This window comes from Mastacembelus armatus, chromosome 19, assembly GCF_900324485.2.
Source record: "Mastacembelus armatus chromosome 19, fMasArm1.2, whole genome shotgun sequence".
Lineage (NCBI taxonomy): Eukaryota > Metazoa > Chordata > Actinopteri > Synbranchiformes > Mastacembelidae > Mastacembelus > Mastacembelus armatus.
In genome coordinates this window covers 19,721,088-19,735,908 of record NC_046651.1, presented here as the reverse complement: position 1 = coordinate 19,735,908, position 14,821 = coordinate 19,721,088, and the positions used below count along the sequence as shown (strand labels likewise).

Here is a 14,821-nt window from a genome sequence, read left to right as displayed (position 1 = left end):
TGTGGTATATGGGTTGTGTTGCCGCAGTGATGGGTAATGGGAAATTGATTGTGACAAAACGACATTACCAATGGACATTTCCATAAGAGTTTATTTACGTCGTGTTTCCACGGGGAGCATCATCTCCCTTCATATCTGATTCTGTGCTGCCGTGGCGCTGATGCAATGCGGCGGGCAACGCTGGAGGTTTGCAGCCTCTGGGGGAATCGAACCTGTGGCGTTCGCTAACAAATGAACAGCCCCGCCAAACGGGCTGCAGTCATCTTTTCATTTAACCTGCGTGGCGCTCCGGCCGCCCCGCACACACTCCAAATCAAGAGTTAATTTCATTCCCATGATGCCCAGCTTCACAGTGGCCTGGGTGTTTGCTTGGCGGTTTATTGGCAGATATGAAGATGGTGACAGGCCGCCACGGCGCAGTAATTATAGCTGTAATAACCCAATGTTCTCCATGTAAATGGAAACAAATCATATGTGCATATAGAGTCAGACGCAGGGGCTGATGGGTATTTGATTTGTTTTCCTGCGACTGGTTCTTGTTAATATCTGAGAAAATGCATTTCCATCCAATCAGCGGCGTCCGAGATGCAGTTTGGAAACTTAGTTTGTAGGACTGTGCAGACACTTCCTGGTTCCAACCCGTTTTAAAGACTAATAATACATTTTTTTCTAATTAGAGGTTTTTTTCAAAACACTGAATTTTCTTTCAACGTTTTCAGCACTTTGTCACAAAATTCATTTTTCTTCAGATTTCCTGATATTTCTATAAAAAATCTGTTACATGAAAACTACACAAAACTGTGTACTCTGACTTTCAAATGCAGTAACGGAGCAGTTCTACAGGGCTGTTCTAGTATTTCAGCACAGACCGAAGTACTGATACTGTTTTCTGACTGCGCTGCGTGATGAGTCTGACGCTTCGTTCTGGAAACGTTTCAGTAACATTCGCTCAGGGACTTTGGTCAAATCCTGGGAGCACTTTGACACCCTGCTTGTTCCCGTCTCCTGTAAACTCAGGCGTCCGTTATTCCTTCCTATAATTCGAGCTGTCAGACAGTCTGCTGTCCGCACCTCCTCGCCTGCTCCTCTCCTCGCTGGGTCATTTGTCATGGAGGAAATCATGGCTCAAATCTTCCACAGCAGTAATATCTCTGTCATTCACCGTGCCCCCCCCCCTCAGCATCCTCCCCCTCTCATCTCTGGCTGATGCTATCGGAGGAGAGGGGGTGACAGTCTATCAGAGCACCTCCTCTCAGCTCCCCTGATAACACTGCACTGCTTATAATGTTAAGAAGATGATAAGAAATAATAGTCTTTCTCTTTTTCATGTTGGAGTGGAGTATCAGAGCCGTGGAGCCGACATCCATCACCTGCTATTTATCAGCACGCAGCTAAAGTTTTCTAAGAGAGGAGAAAAATAATAACTGAGGCGCCGAAACAATCAGCAGATAGATGGAGGAGGTTCGTTATGAGATTAAAACTGCTCTGACAGTCACATCAACAGCTATCGGCTAAATGTGTCCAGAAAAATAAACTGAGATGGAAGCAGAGATTCAGCAGCAGCTGGTGATTTCTCCTAAACGCTGCTTCGCAAACAGAAATCAGCAGTTTCTCACAGAAGGCTGGAACAGAAATAACTGTGGGGCTGTTGCTTTTATTTCTTGGAAATAGAAGAAAAACTTGTTTGTTGCACATTCAAAGGTTTGTCTGACTTTAAACCACTTTTTCTTGTCCATCGTTAAATTGTAAAAAAAAGTCTAAACATTAGAAAACAGCCTCAGTTTTCCACCTTAAAGGAAAAGTTTTAGTTTGGTCCAGAATGAGTCGTTTAACTTTTAATTTTACTGATAATAGTTTCAGTAGATGGTGTGAGATGCAGCACCAGAAGCAGCGGATGTTTCTGCTAAATGAATAAAAACAGTTATTCCGCTGAGTCAGCAGAGTCTGTATGTACTCACTGTGTTTGTGTGTGTGTTGGGTGTTTCCACACTTACATGGAAATGAGTGTTGAGTCCATAAAAACAGGATTGAAACTCATTTCCATACAGACCAAACTGCGACTAACGAAGCAGTCGGACTAATTACAGCTGAACACATGACAGCTGCAGTTTATTTCCAGTAAACGGCCTCACGCTGGTTTATTTACTGAGCACGATCATGAAAACTGATCCTGCGTTTCTGCCAGAAGAAGCGAGAGGCTCGTATATTCAAAATCATTGGAATAATAAAAACATAAAGCAGGAGTTTAGTGACATGAAGCTGGGTCAGATACTTGGAGTGAAAACAGTCACAGGTGTGTGTCTGTTAAACACTGTACACACTGTGTGTGTGGGTGTGTCTGTCAGTCACTCCTCCCTCCCTGTTTACTCCACAGAGAAAATCAAACGCCCCTCACACACGTTCCAATCTGTGTGTTTTATGCAAATTCAGCTGTTTGAGTGATGGAAATATTAAACACCACAACCACCTGAGAATACACACACACACACACACACACACACACACACACGTGCACACACAGTCACAAGGCTGCAGATCAAACTACTGTCTTGTACAGTAATAGCACCTAGTCTCCAGCCAATCAGCTAAGTCCTCTGGGCTTCAATTAGAGAAAGCACACCTGTGTGTGTGTGTGTCACCTTATTTCCTGTCTTGTCAGGTGACGTTATCTCCGATTTCTGACTGAAGGATCGAGGGCGGAGCCTGAATGACACAAGACATCATTGTTACTGACGTCTTTTATGAGAAATCATTTATTGATTAGATGGTGCAGTTGATCAGACTGATTGATTTAAAGGCTTAAAGTGGAACAGACATCAGTAAAACAATGAAATGTCATTTTTTATATCAGCTTCAAATCGCTGTGTCAGGTAGAAACGTCAACACATTAACTTCCTGTTCCATTAACTGAAGCAGGATGAGCAGCCAGTCACACACAGATACTTCAGTTTGGGGACAAACACCCATCAATCCCTGATCAATAACTGAGTAAACCTTGCTGAGGTCTCTCGGTGTTACTCATCCTCTCCTCCATGTACAGATGTTGACATGTGAACATCTGTACATCTAATGTTCCACCGTCCAGTGAAGCTTCACGTTACCTTCACACAGACGTCACTGCTCTCGACAGGAGGACGACCATGAACGCTGCCTAAAAGCCCCGAACATCCTCACTGCCCAAAAGTCTGAAAAACAAACAGTCACAGAAAATAAAGTACATTTACTCCGTTTTCAGGTGGTAAAGAATATAAGACAGTTAACGTCAGCTACCCAACGGTATATAAAGTACTTCAAATTAGAAGTATATAAGGTAGTTAACGTCAGCTACCCGGCGGTATATAAAGTACTTCAAAATACAAGTATATAAGGTAGTTAATGTCAGCTACCTGGCGGTATATAAAGTACTTCAAATTAGAAGTACATAAGGTAGTTAACGTCAGCTACCCGGCGGTATATGAAGTACTTCAAATTAGAAGTATATAAGGTAGTTAACGTCAGCTACCCGGCGGTATATAAAGTACTTCAAATTAGAAGTACATAAGGTAGTTAACATCAGCTACCCGGCGGTATATAAAGTACTTCAAATTAGAAGTACATAAGGTAGTTAACATCAGCTCCAACATTGAAGTGATCAACACAATAATCATCAATAATTAGAATCCAATAATATCAGATCAATTCCTCTGGAATGAACAGGTGAGTGGACAAATGGACAAACTCCAATTAGGTTTACAAAGACAACATATCCTGTGTGGCAGGTGTAGATACACCTGTTGAAATCTGTTGAAAGCTGTGACACCTGAAAGACTGAGGACATGAATAAAGCAGAGAGGAGGGCGTTATGTTCTATTTCTGGTTTTCTGTTTCTCTGAATGTTTTTCTCGTTTCATTTCTCTGTTTTCATATGTGGTGTCTTCTCTCTATTGGGTTGAGCTGAGTGTTTCAGCCTGATATTAGAAAGAAACAGCGATAATCACTGACTTTTCACTCTGACAACAGACATGGATCATATTTAGGCCATGAAACTCAATTACTTACACACACACACACACACACACAGCCACGTCTTTCCATAGTTGCGAGGACATCATTGGCATAAATGTGCATAAATGTCCAGCTAAAGTCTCTGAAGAGTCGAATGGTCTCTAATTTGGTTCTTCGCTCTGCTCACGGCAGCATCTGGAGCTGGTTTTTTGGAAACAGACGGGCCTCCCTCTGTTGGTGAGGAAGAACCATGTGAGCCAGGTCAGCGGTGTGGCTCCCTGCTGTGTTTTTAATAGTTTTTGGACAACAATGGAGGTCTACGGCACAGACCCATACGCTGAACCAGGTTAAGCTGAATACACCACATTCATTGGTGCTGTCAGTCTCTGGATGGATCTGGACTCAGTGACACACACACTGAATGAGCTGCTGCCTGTATGTTTATAACCTACATGGCAAACAATACTGAAAACTAATGCTACAGGGACTGTGATGTGGATCTGATCAAACATCTCTGAGAAGAACCAGGACCCAGTCCGGTTTCAGCTCCCTCCTCTCGACACTGAAAGTGTGATACAAAAACGGGTTTGTGGGTCAAACCCCCGACACAGACTCTGTGAGATTGATAGACTGGCTCCATAATGTGCAGATTCATAATTCATCTGTCGACATGACGTCTGATATTTTATTTAGCACAGGCACACACACGCACACACACACAATGTTGTTTCATTAAAAGCAGACAGTGTTTTAGTTTCACTACACTGAACCATCAATTATTCACCTGTGTGTGTTCAGGAAACATTGCGGGAACGTTATCTTGATGCCGCTACATCCTGTTAGCATGAAGACACACACACACACGCACACACGCAAACACACGCAAACACACACACACACACACACACACACACACACACACACGTCAGTAAACACTGTTTGACCTCGTTAAGCCTCGTTAGCACTCTCAGCCATCAGGTTTGTTTGCAGGTAATTAGTTTGTTTTGTCTCTTTGTTTGTCTTGTTTCAGTTTAATCAACAAACATGGCCACCCTCTGGGGACCACCCCCCTGCCCCCATGTTTTACAGCCGCCGGTCACCACGGCGACACGGACACATTGGTCTCAGTGAAGCAATTGGCTGATTGATGAGCAGACTGAGGCCAAAAAGAGTTTATCTGATTCTACTGGTTTTAAATGAACTGGACCGACTGGATTCAGAAGACGTCAGCCCAGCAGGTGTGAAACCAGGTAGACCTGTCTGATGCAGACAGGTGTAGTCAGACAGGTGTGGTGCACACAGGTGTGGTCAGACAGGTGGGCCGCAGACAGGTGTGGTAAGACAGGTGGGGTGTCAGACAGGTGTAGTCAGACAGGTGGGGTGCAGACAGGTGTAGTCAGACAGGTGGGGTGCAGACAGGTGTAGTCAGACAGGTGGGGTGCAGACAGGTGTAGTCAGACAGGTGTAGCCAGATAGGTGGGGTGCAGACAGGTGTGGTAAGACAGGTGGGGTGTCAGACAGGCGTGGTAAGACAGGTGGGGTGTCAGACAGGTGTAGCCAGATAGGTGGGGTGCAGACAGGTGTAGTCAGATAGGTGGGGTGCAGACAGGTGTAGTCAGACAGGTGTAGCCAGATAGGTGGGGTGCAGACAGGTGTAGCCAGATAGGTGGGGTGCAGACAGGTGTAGTCAGACAGGTGTAGCCAGATAGGTGGGGTGCAGACAGGTGTAGTCAGACAGGTGTAGCCAGATAGGTGGGGTGTCAGACAGGTGTGGTAAGACAGGTGGTGTGTCAGACAGGTGGAGTCAGACAGGTGGGGTGCAGACAGGTGTAGCCAGATAGATGGGGTGCAGACAGGTGTAGTCAGACAGGTGTAGCCAGATAGGTGGGGTGCAGACAGGTGTGGTAAGACAGGTGGGCCGCAGACAGGTGCAATCAGAAAAGTGGGGTGCAGCATGTTGTTTTTAAGACCTTTTTATCTGAAGATAAACAGCAGAAATATGCTGGTCTTCATCATCATCCTCCCGTAATGTGATTGACCAACGCAGCCGCCGATTGGTGGACGTCAATTGAAGCAGATCACATTTGGGGGAAGTGGGAAACAGTGGCTGCCAGAGCCCAGGGGCAGAGTTAGTCAGCTAACGCTAGCTTTGGACTGGACACTTTGTCCCAACCAGGCTTCCGTAGTTCACATTGTAGCTTTGGGAAAAATGATCTAAGATGCAGCAGAGGACAAACCTCTGATAGAAACAAGGACAAGCTCAGAAGAAATGTCGTCTCTGTTTTTGTGCTGATGTATTTTAATCTTTCTAAACCTCCTGCTCCATGTGACAAACTGCTGCTGATGATACTGTCAGGTACAAACATCTGACCTCTGACCCCATCTGTTTCCATGGCAGCATTCGCAGATCAATACCCATTCAATTGAAAGGTGAGAGGGGGTTGATGGGAAAAGTTTCCCTCATCCTGCTCCTTGTCTTCATCACTGTATGTTTGTCACTGAATCACAGATCACACACTTGTCTGGTTTCCAGGACATGACACAGCTGCCTTTGGATCAGGTCTGCCTGTCCTCAGACCTAGAGCCTAGGTCAGTTTGGATCAGGTCTGCCTGTCCTCAGACCTAGAGCCTAGGTCAGTTTGGATCAGGTCTGCTTCTCCACAGACCTGGACCCTAGGTCAGTTTGGATCAGGTCTGCCTGTCCTCAGACCTGGACCTTAGGTCAGTTTGGATCAAGGCTGCCTATTCTCAGACCTGGACCTTAGGTCAGTTTGGATCAGGTCTGCCTGTCCACAGACCTGGACCCTAGGTCAGTTTGGATCAGGTCTGCCTGTCCTCAGACCTGGACCTTAGGTCAGTTTGGATCAGGTCTGCCTGTCCACAGACCTGGACCCTAGGTCAGTTTGGATCAGGTCTGCCTGTCCTCAGACCTGGACCTTAGGTCAGTTTGGATCAGGTCTGCCTGTCCTCAGACCTGGACCTTAGGTCAGTTTGGATCAGGTCTGCCTGTCCTCAGACCTGGACCTTAGGTCAGTTTGGATCAGGTCTGCCTGTCCACAGACCTGGACCCTAGGTCAGTTTGGATCAGGTCTGCCTGTCCTCAGACCTGGACCTTAGGTCAGTTTGGATCAGGTCTGCCTGTCCTCAGACCTGGACCTTAGGTCAGTTTGGATCAGGTCTGCCTGTCCTCAGACCTGGACCTTAGGTCAGTTTGGATCAGGTCTGCCTGTCCTCAGACCTGGACCTTAGGTCAGTTTGGATCAGGTCTGCCTGTCCTCAGACCTGGACCTTAGGTCAGTTTGGATCAGGTCTGCCTGTCCTCAGACCTGGACCTTAGGTCAGTTTGGATCAGGTCTGCCTGTCCTCAGACCTGGACCTTAGGTTATAATGACACAGATGAACAGAAACAAATAGAATCAGCTGAATGAAAGTTTCTAACAAATAACATTTGAAAGTTTGTCTCAGCTCGTTAAGACGGGTCAGATGAGTCTAATCGATCCAATCAGATCACTAATGAGGAAACAGGTGGTTAATGAGCTGGACGTGACTGAGTAGCTGCAGACACACACACACACGCATGTGCACGCACGCACGCACGCGCGTGCACACACACACACACACACACGTCTCTGATGTAACCTGTCGGATTGGACAATAGGCAAGGTGAGAGGGGTCACACACAGGCAGAGTGTGTCAATGCATACGATCAATATCAGGTCGATCAATAGGTCATCTATTGATCAGCAGTAATGGAGAGCATCAGTCTGTGAGAATGAGCTGCAGATAAAGAGACAAAAGTAAATCTGATCAGATCTGAAATCACTGCTGAATTCAGTATTTTTTGTAAATCTGGTTCTTTCTCTAATTTAAAACATCCAATTAAAGATGCACTGAAGCTTGAACAGTTGATGTCAAAGTTCAAACAGCGTTTGATTTAAACGTGTCACAAATGACACACTGGTCCATCGTGAACAACTTTTCATTTCAAGGCAAAGGTCAATAAAACAGTTATCCATCTTTACCCTGCCAGTTTCATTCATGGTACCACAGATCTGCTGCTGTGTCCACTTCAAACTCTGTTTTTTAATTAGATAATTATGATAAATTCAAACTTTTCTTGTCTGGATCCTCATGACAGTGCTGGAGTGATATAAGAGGGTCAGTCTGTCTCATGAGGAGGGTACACACATAAAACATACACCCCTGTCCTTCATCTTTTATGCAATGCATGTTGGGAAATGTATGCTAATAATCAACCAGAACTTCTAACTAATTTCATTTGATGACTTCACTAAATGATCCTTAATGAATTTCTGATTGAACCCTTTAGTTTTTGTCGACTGCTAACCAGCATTGGTCGATACTGAAGCCAAAACCCTTCATACAGTTGACATTCCCATCATGCATCTGGGCCTTCACAGTGTCGTGTCTCCATATGGTTCCTGCAGAGACGCATGGACTGTCCCAGCATTCTGTCTGAATGTGTTTTAGCGACCACATGTTTGCATCTGGAAATGTGCTGCGAATATTTAGGTGCAGGTGTCAGAGAGACCAGGAGACTGGATGTTTTTGTGTTAAACGTTTGGACCCCTCAGACTCTGGACAGTCTGGACAGTCTGGACAATGAGACTTCAGTTTTAGCTGATGCTTGCTAGCAACCGAGTTATCGAAAACTCTGGTTATCTCAGTTTTTTCTTTCGGTGTGAAGCCTGTTGACCTGCAAACCTTTGACTGTTTTTTAACTGAACACAGCTGCACTCACCTGTTTGCTGCAGGTGCTCCATGTCTGTTAACGTCACCTCCAGGCTGTCAAACAGGAAGTGGGAGAATCCACCTTCATTCATAGAGGGGAGCCCAGGCTGAACCATATGGGCATGGATGGGTGGTGGTGATGTGAGGGGGGCGGATTCTACTAAAATACGTCTGTTGATGATATTTAATGTAAACCAGGTGCACAGGTGATTTAGCCTGTTTTACCACCGCTGGGTGTTAAACGCTTCTGTTAAATCCGACACTTTCACCTGCAGGTGGCGCTGCAGAACAGTTTGCAGTTTGTGCGACAGCAGACAGGACAATATTATACACGTTTTCTCCCGAAGCTTCTCAGTCCAGTCCAGTCCACAACTGGAAACTGGTGGATTTTATTCTCCCAGTTCTCTAACTGGTTCAATGACCAGCGCGGCTGCTGGTTCCCAGTGTGAGCTGCAGGAGACTGGGCAGAACTTTTACCCGTTTTCAAAGAGACATGGAGACAAAGCACAGAGAGAGAGGACAACAAAGGAGAGACCGAAACAAATGGAAAAGAAAAAACGAGTGTTGATGGAGGAGGGGAGCTGCTGCTGCCACGGCAACCAGAGCTCCCTGCTCTCAATCAGGTCCTCAGGGACACCCCGGAGCTCTCAGTGTGTGTGTGTGTGTGTGTGTGTGTGTGTGTGTGAAGGCTTGCCTAGATACAGAAACTGAATCACATGTTATCCTGCAACAAAAGAAGAAGAGAGACTGTGATTATACTGGCCTGAACACACACACACACACACACACACACCCTCCCTTCTCACTAACTAACGAAGATTAAAAATCAACAATTAGAAACAAACGTGAAATAATGACAATTAAAATATTTTGACAGGTTTACACACATCAGGGGTTTGTGGGGCCTGTTTGAGGTCTTACAGACCTTACTTGACCTGCTGGGCTCCACCTACTGATTAAATAACTTTAGAAATATGTTCCACACTGGACAGAAGAGAACTGATGGGTACAGCTGCCCACTTTTCCTGGTTGGTGGTCTAATGTTGCAGACATACCAGTTTAAAGATGGGTTCAGAGATGCGATCCAGTGATGTGGCTCTGGACCGGATTCAAATGACAGGATGAACAGTCAGAACTGGAGCTGAAACCACAGGCACAAATACAGTGGGACATCGACAGAGGAACTTCAGTTTTCCTCACTGTCAGGACCAAACACTGGATTCTGGATTCTGCATCCTGCTCCCAATTTAGCTAAAATAATTCAAAAACATCAGCAGTAAAACTGAGAAAATGAGCTTTAATCAACAATAAACAGACAAAACCACAATAGATTCTGATTCTGTGATGAGCTGAGTTTCCTGAGTATGAATTTAAATCAAAGAGAAATAAATAAAAGTCTGTGTAATAATGAGGTTTGAGGTTATCAGTGATTTATCTTAATCAAATCCTGTTTGTGCTTTTGTGTCCGCTGAGGGAACAGAGCCGTTTAATAAAAGTTCATTAATCGTTTTTCTGTTTTCTCAGCACAAAAACACGGTTTAATCATCATTTTTAAACAGAATGAAAGAAACTAAAAGGACCAATATGCAACACAAGCGATAAGAGACTTGTCAAACATGATTTACATTGTAAACTACAGATAAAACAAAACAAGTCGTGTTTCCAGCTGCAAGAAACACACCCAGACAGAAAAGTCTGAGGACACGACTCCAGAGCCGAGGATTTCTGAACAAGACAAAAACAAGAGGATTTCCCAAAATGTCAGACTGGACTAATCTGGCTCCAGCTGCTTTTTCTGTCTAACAAACTGTTTCATAACACCAAGTCGGTGACAGCTACCGTTAAACGTTCCTCAGGACAAAAAGGGCTCTTTACCTGGTTCAGCTCACGTTTACTATAAAATGTCATAAATGTGGTTTGTACATTTGATTATTTTTGTGAACGTGAGGCCTTAAAGAAACTGAGTCGTCAGAGTGACCTGCTGACTTTATTCAGTGTGAGGAAATTTATCATTACAGCCGAACAGCCATTACATTCATAACAACAAAAACCAAACAAGTGGAGCTGATTGGACGCATCAGCTTTGATTGACAGCGCCATAACTGTGTGAACACGTTAACGTTTTTTTTTTTTATACAAAACAATGGCTTGTTTTCAGTGTGGCACCAACACACACACGCGCACATGCACGCACACACACACACACACACACACACATTAAAACCCCATGAGGACAACATGACTCCACATCCATTTATACAAAACAATCTGATATAAATACACTATTTATAATCTGCATGTTACAAAAAGAGGTTCTCTCCGTGAGCTCGGTGACGGGCGGGTCGGCGTGATCAACCACAGTGATGGTTCCATATTCAGCTACAACCAAAATCACAAAACCCACAGAGAAAATACAGGGCGGGGCTTTGACGGGGTGGGCGGGGCGGGGCTTTGACGGGGTGGGCGGGGCTGGGCTCAAAAAGACAATGCTGAACAAGAAGACGGACTGTCACAGTAGCCTATCAGGATGCAGGATTTCTTTTTACAGCGCAAGCATAATAAGGGTAAAAATAAATGAAAGTCAAGCAGGCAGGGGTGGAGCTAAACACATATGGGGCGGGGCTTGTACAGAGAAATAGCTTATAATTTTGTTATTCTTTCTTTTAGTTGTTATCTTTTTACTGTGTTTTCAGAGGTCACATATCTTTGTGCTGAGGTCATTAAACCCATTAAAGGCCCCAGATTATCCTGGTCGCAGACCAACTCTGGACTGTGAGCCTAAAACTAAACTAAAGCAGGTAAAGAAATTACCTGCTCAATGTGGTGGTGACCACAGGAACCAATCAGATGTCAGCAAAGGTTCAATTAAACATGTTTGTCTTCACATTTTCACTAATTTGGGGCCTTTAAAATGGATCAGATTTGGATATGTTTGCTGTTCGAAGTAGAGGAAATGATGTCACATCACAGGTGTGACAACAGAGGTTTTACACCAACCCCCCCCACCAAACACAGCTATATCAGAATAATTACAGAGAGCTGAAAGCACCCGCAGAAAACTGCTGCACAAAGTGTCTTAATTTCTTGTTTAGTGACTGGAGCCTCTGTCCAGTCAGAGACAGTTCTTTTTTTTTTACTGTGTAGAACAGAATCAGTCCTCCGTCCTGATTGGTCAGTTGCTGCCTGAGGCCCCTCCTCCTCTGAGGTGATCGGTGCTCGTGGCTGTGGCGGAAACCACCAGTTTTACATCGGAGGAACGACGAGGCCGGACATGGCTGCAGAAAGACACACAGATGATAAATCTGATGTATTTCAAACTACAGCACGAGCCAATAAATGGCAAAAGTATGAAAACTCACATTTCTGCTGCTTATTTCAGTCACAATAAATGAAAAGACGATGGTGGATATGAAGGAATGTGAGATATCAGCTGTGCTCAACCACAGAAAGTCACACAATCACATCAACTGGCTTCATGTCTGTGTTTCGCTCAGTTTAGAAAAATGAAAATTATTATTTTTGACACAAACTTCAGTGACTGGGCTGCTGCAGCACCACCTGTTGACCGTGTTGGTGAGCGGACAAATCAGCAGGCAAGCTGCAAGAACTAACTTCCTATTACACCTGTCCCTTTGACTGTGTCTCACCTGTCTCCCCCCCACCTGTCCCAGTTTGAAAGTGTCCAATAAAAGAGTTAAAGTGGAATCAAATTTTAAAAAGAGACTGAGGAAACACATCTGCTGGGTGTGACAAGCAGTCATTCCTCATTAGTTTCCTGTAACGACAAAACGCATGCAGCAACATGCAGCTTAATTTACCAGCTCATTACTACAGACACACACACTGCGGAGAGGAGCAGAGTTTCAGTTTTTAATTTAGTCAAACACCACGTCATGTTTGCTCATTAACACCGAGGGACAGACAGACAGAGAGATGTCTGACAGGCAGAAATTCAACTTTAAAATCCTTAAATTTGAAAAACAAATATTCAGCACAAAATCATTTTAAAAATGAAGTGAGACAGAAACAACAGACACATCTGAGGTTAAAGTTGAACATCGATCTAAGTGATATTATATAATATTTTTACTGTTGACTTTTAAATGTGTTTATTATTCTATTATTCAGAGTTTATTGTTATTTAGGTTTATTATTCTGAATTTGATTTGCATCTGTTTCTGGCTGCATCAAACAGCAGCTCCACGATCTATTAATACCATTCAGGCTGAGTTTCCTGCGTACGGCCTGCACATGCATCGACACACACTCTGTGGCCTTTGTGCCTCAGCGGAGGCGGAGAGCAGCATGAATATTTAACACTCGACAAAGCTCTCTGTCAGAAACACTGACATCACACACTCCGACTGCAGCAGTGTGTATCTGTGGGTTGTAGTGAATAAAACATGCACGGGCCTGTCACTCTGCATGCAGCACTAACAGCATGGACTGTGTGTGCTCAGTGCATTAGTTCTGCATGTTCACACTCGGAGCTGATGGAGGCGAAGCTGCAGCACAAATAGATGCTCATGTTAAACTTCAATAAAATCACAGACTTTAAAACATCTTAGAAGGTTTGATCAGAGGCCGCAATCAAAATAATCAGAAACATAGTTCTCTAAAAAAAACACCTGCCGCCTTAACTAAAAGCAGAACAAAACATTTAAACAATAAAGATCTTTAAAACTATGGGTGTGACAGAAGTAGGATAACAATAAGATAATAAAAGTGATGCTTTATTTTACAGGTGTGTTGCTCTAATAATTTGCTAGATTTAGTTGGTTGGTTTTATTTTAATTTTGGTGACACGTTTTAGTAAAAGAACTTTTATCTATTTAACCAATTCAATATTCATTAATATATGTAAACTTGAATCTATGTTGACTCATGTTTCTCTAAAATAGTTAAATGAGCTCCACCTGCATCAGCCACAATATTATGTGCTCCGTCGGTTATAGTCACACTTTATTTTACAGTTCCATAAGTTTTTAATTCTGTTTCTTCTGCCCCATTAAAGTTAATATTTATTCATTATTGGAAACATGTTATTCATGTTATATTTATGTTTAGACAAACTGTTTTCAGCCGACAAAGGAGAATCACAGCAGAATTTACTGGAATCGTTTCATTAGAAGCAGAAACTGAGGGAAGGAGGTTCATTAAAGGGCAGGAGGCAGTGGTGGAAGAGTTGAGGGGGCGCTGCCATACCTTGCAGCCCATTGGCGTTGTTGGCAGAACAGTTGGGTGGAGGAGGAGGTGAAGCCGGCGGTCGGACAACCGGAGCGAAGGCGCTCTTCTGCTTGACGGCAGCAGAGAAGGAGAAAACTCCGTGAGAGGAGTTACAGTTGGACACCGCCATGGTGGGACTGGAGGGAACGACTGAAACAGAGGACAGGACAGAAACCAGATCAACCAGAGACTAGAAAGGGTGACTAGAAAAGACCCAGGGACCTGAGCTGGGACTCAAAACGAAGCAGCTCCAGTACATTGTATCTTATCTGAACTGTGATGAAGACAAAGTCTTTCAATCATCAAATGTGCTGCTGGTTTCATTGGTTCCCTCATGGTCATGTTCCTCAGAGTTACCTGAGCCTTCGCTGTCCAGGCTCCCAAAGTGTACTCACATGCAGTACTAGTCATAGTACTATTAGTAGTAGAAGTGTCAGCGTGGTAGTATTTACCTTGATACTTACTGCCATAGGGAGAGTTGGCAGACGCCCCGTTGAGGAAACCTGGTGACGTTGCCACCCCGAGGTTCGGCATGCCAGTGTTGCCATAGCCGTTCATGCTGTTGCTGACAGTGTTGCCATAGTTACTCTGCTGGGGGGTGGAGCTTGGCACATATCCCCGCGGCGACACACTGCTGGTGTTACGACTGTAACCAACTGAAAGATTGACAGTGAAGTTTTAATAATACGGCAGTACAGCTCCCAGAGACCTTTGCAGTTACAGTCATCCAATCAGAGAACACGTTGTCTCCACTAAGGCAATTTAGAACCCTAGAGAACCTCCATAATACTACAGAACCCTAAAGAACACTACAGAACCAGTGAGAATGATAAAGAACCAAACAGACAAAACTATGATG

The 14,821-nt window shown here is 44.3% G+C and overlaps 1 protein-coding gene and 1 long non-coding RNA gene across 6 annotated transcripts in view; both read right to left on the bottom strand.

Annotated features, from left to right (window-relative positions):
• LOC113135580 (uncharacterized) overlaps window positions 1–8,787 on the bottom strand; it is a 41,999-nt gene extending 33,212 nt beyond the window's left edge. For all 4 annotated transcript variants that reach the window (XR_003296186.1, XR_003296185.1, XR_003296188.1 and 1 more), the window contains exons 1-3: window positions 8,747–8,787; window positions 3,102–3,185; window positions 2,640–2,703 (exon numbers count right to left, since the gene is read on the bottom strand). This is a non-coding gene — a long non-coding RNA (uncharacterized LOC113135580). The remainder of the gene's footprint in view (window positions 1–2,639; window positions 2,704–3,101; window positions 3,186–8,746) is intronic.
• A 2,375-nt stretch (window positions 8,788–11,162) lies between these two features.
• ebf3a (EBF transcription factor 3a) overlaps window positions 11,163–14,821 on the bottom strand; it is a 36,703-nt gene continuing 33,044 nt past the window's right edge. The window contains exons 14-16 of one of the 2 annotated variants that reach the window (XM_026315417.1): window positions 14,415–14,618; window positions 13,942–14,112; window positions 11,163–12,011 (exon numbers count right to left, since the gene is read on the bottom strand). In XM_026315417.1, coding sequence (XP_026171202.1) covers window positions 11,980–12,011; window positions 13,942–14,112; window positions 14,415–14,618 — 407 coding nt within the window. In that variant the 3' untranslated portion in view covers window positions 11,163–11,979. The remainder of the gene's footprint in view (window positions 12,012–13,941; window positions 14,113–14,414; window positions 14,619–14,821) is intronic. The other variant, XM_026315418.1, reaches the window with a different exon arrangement.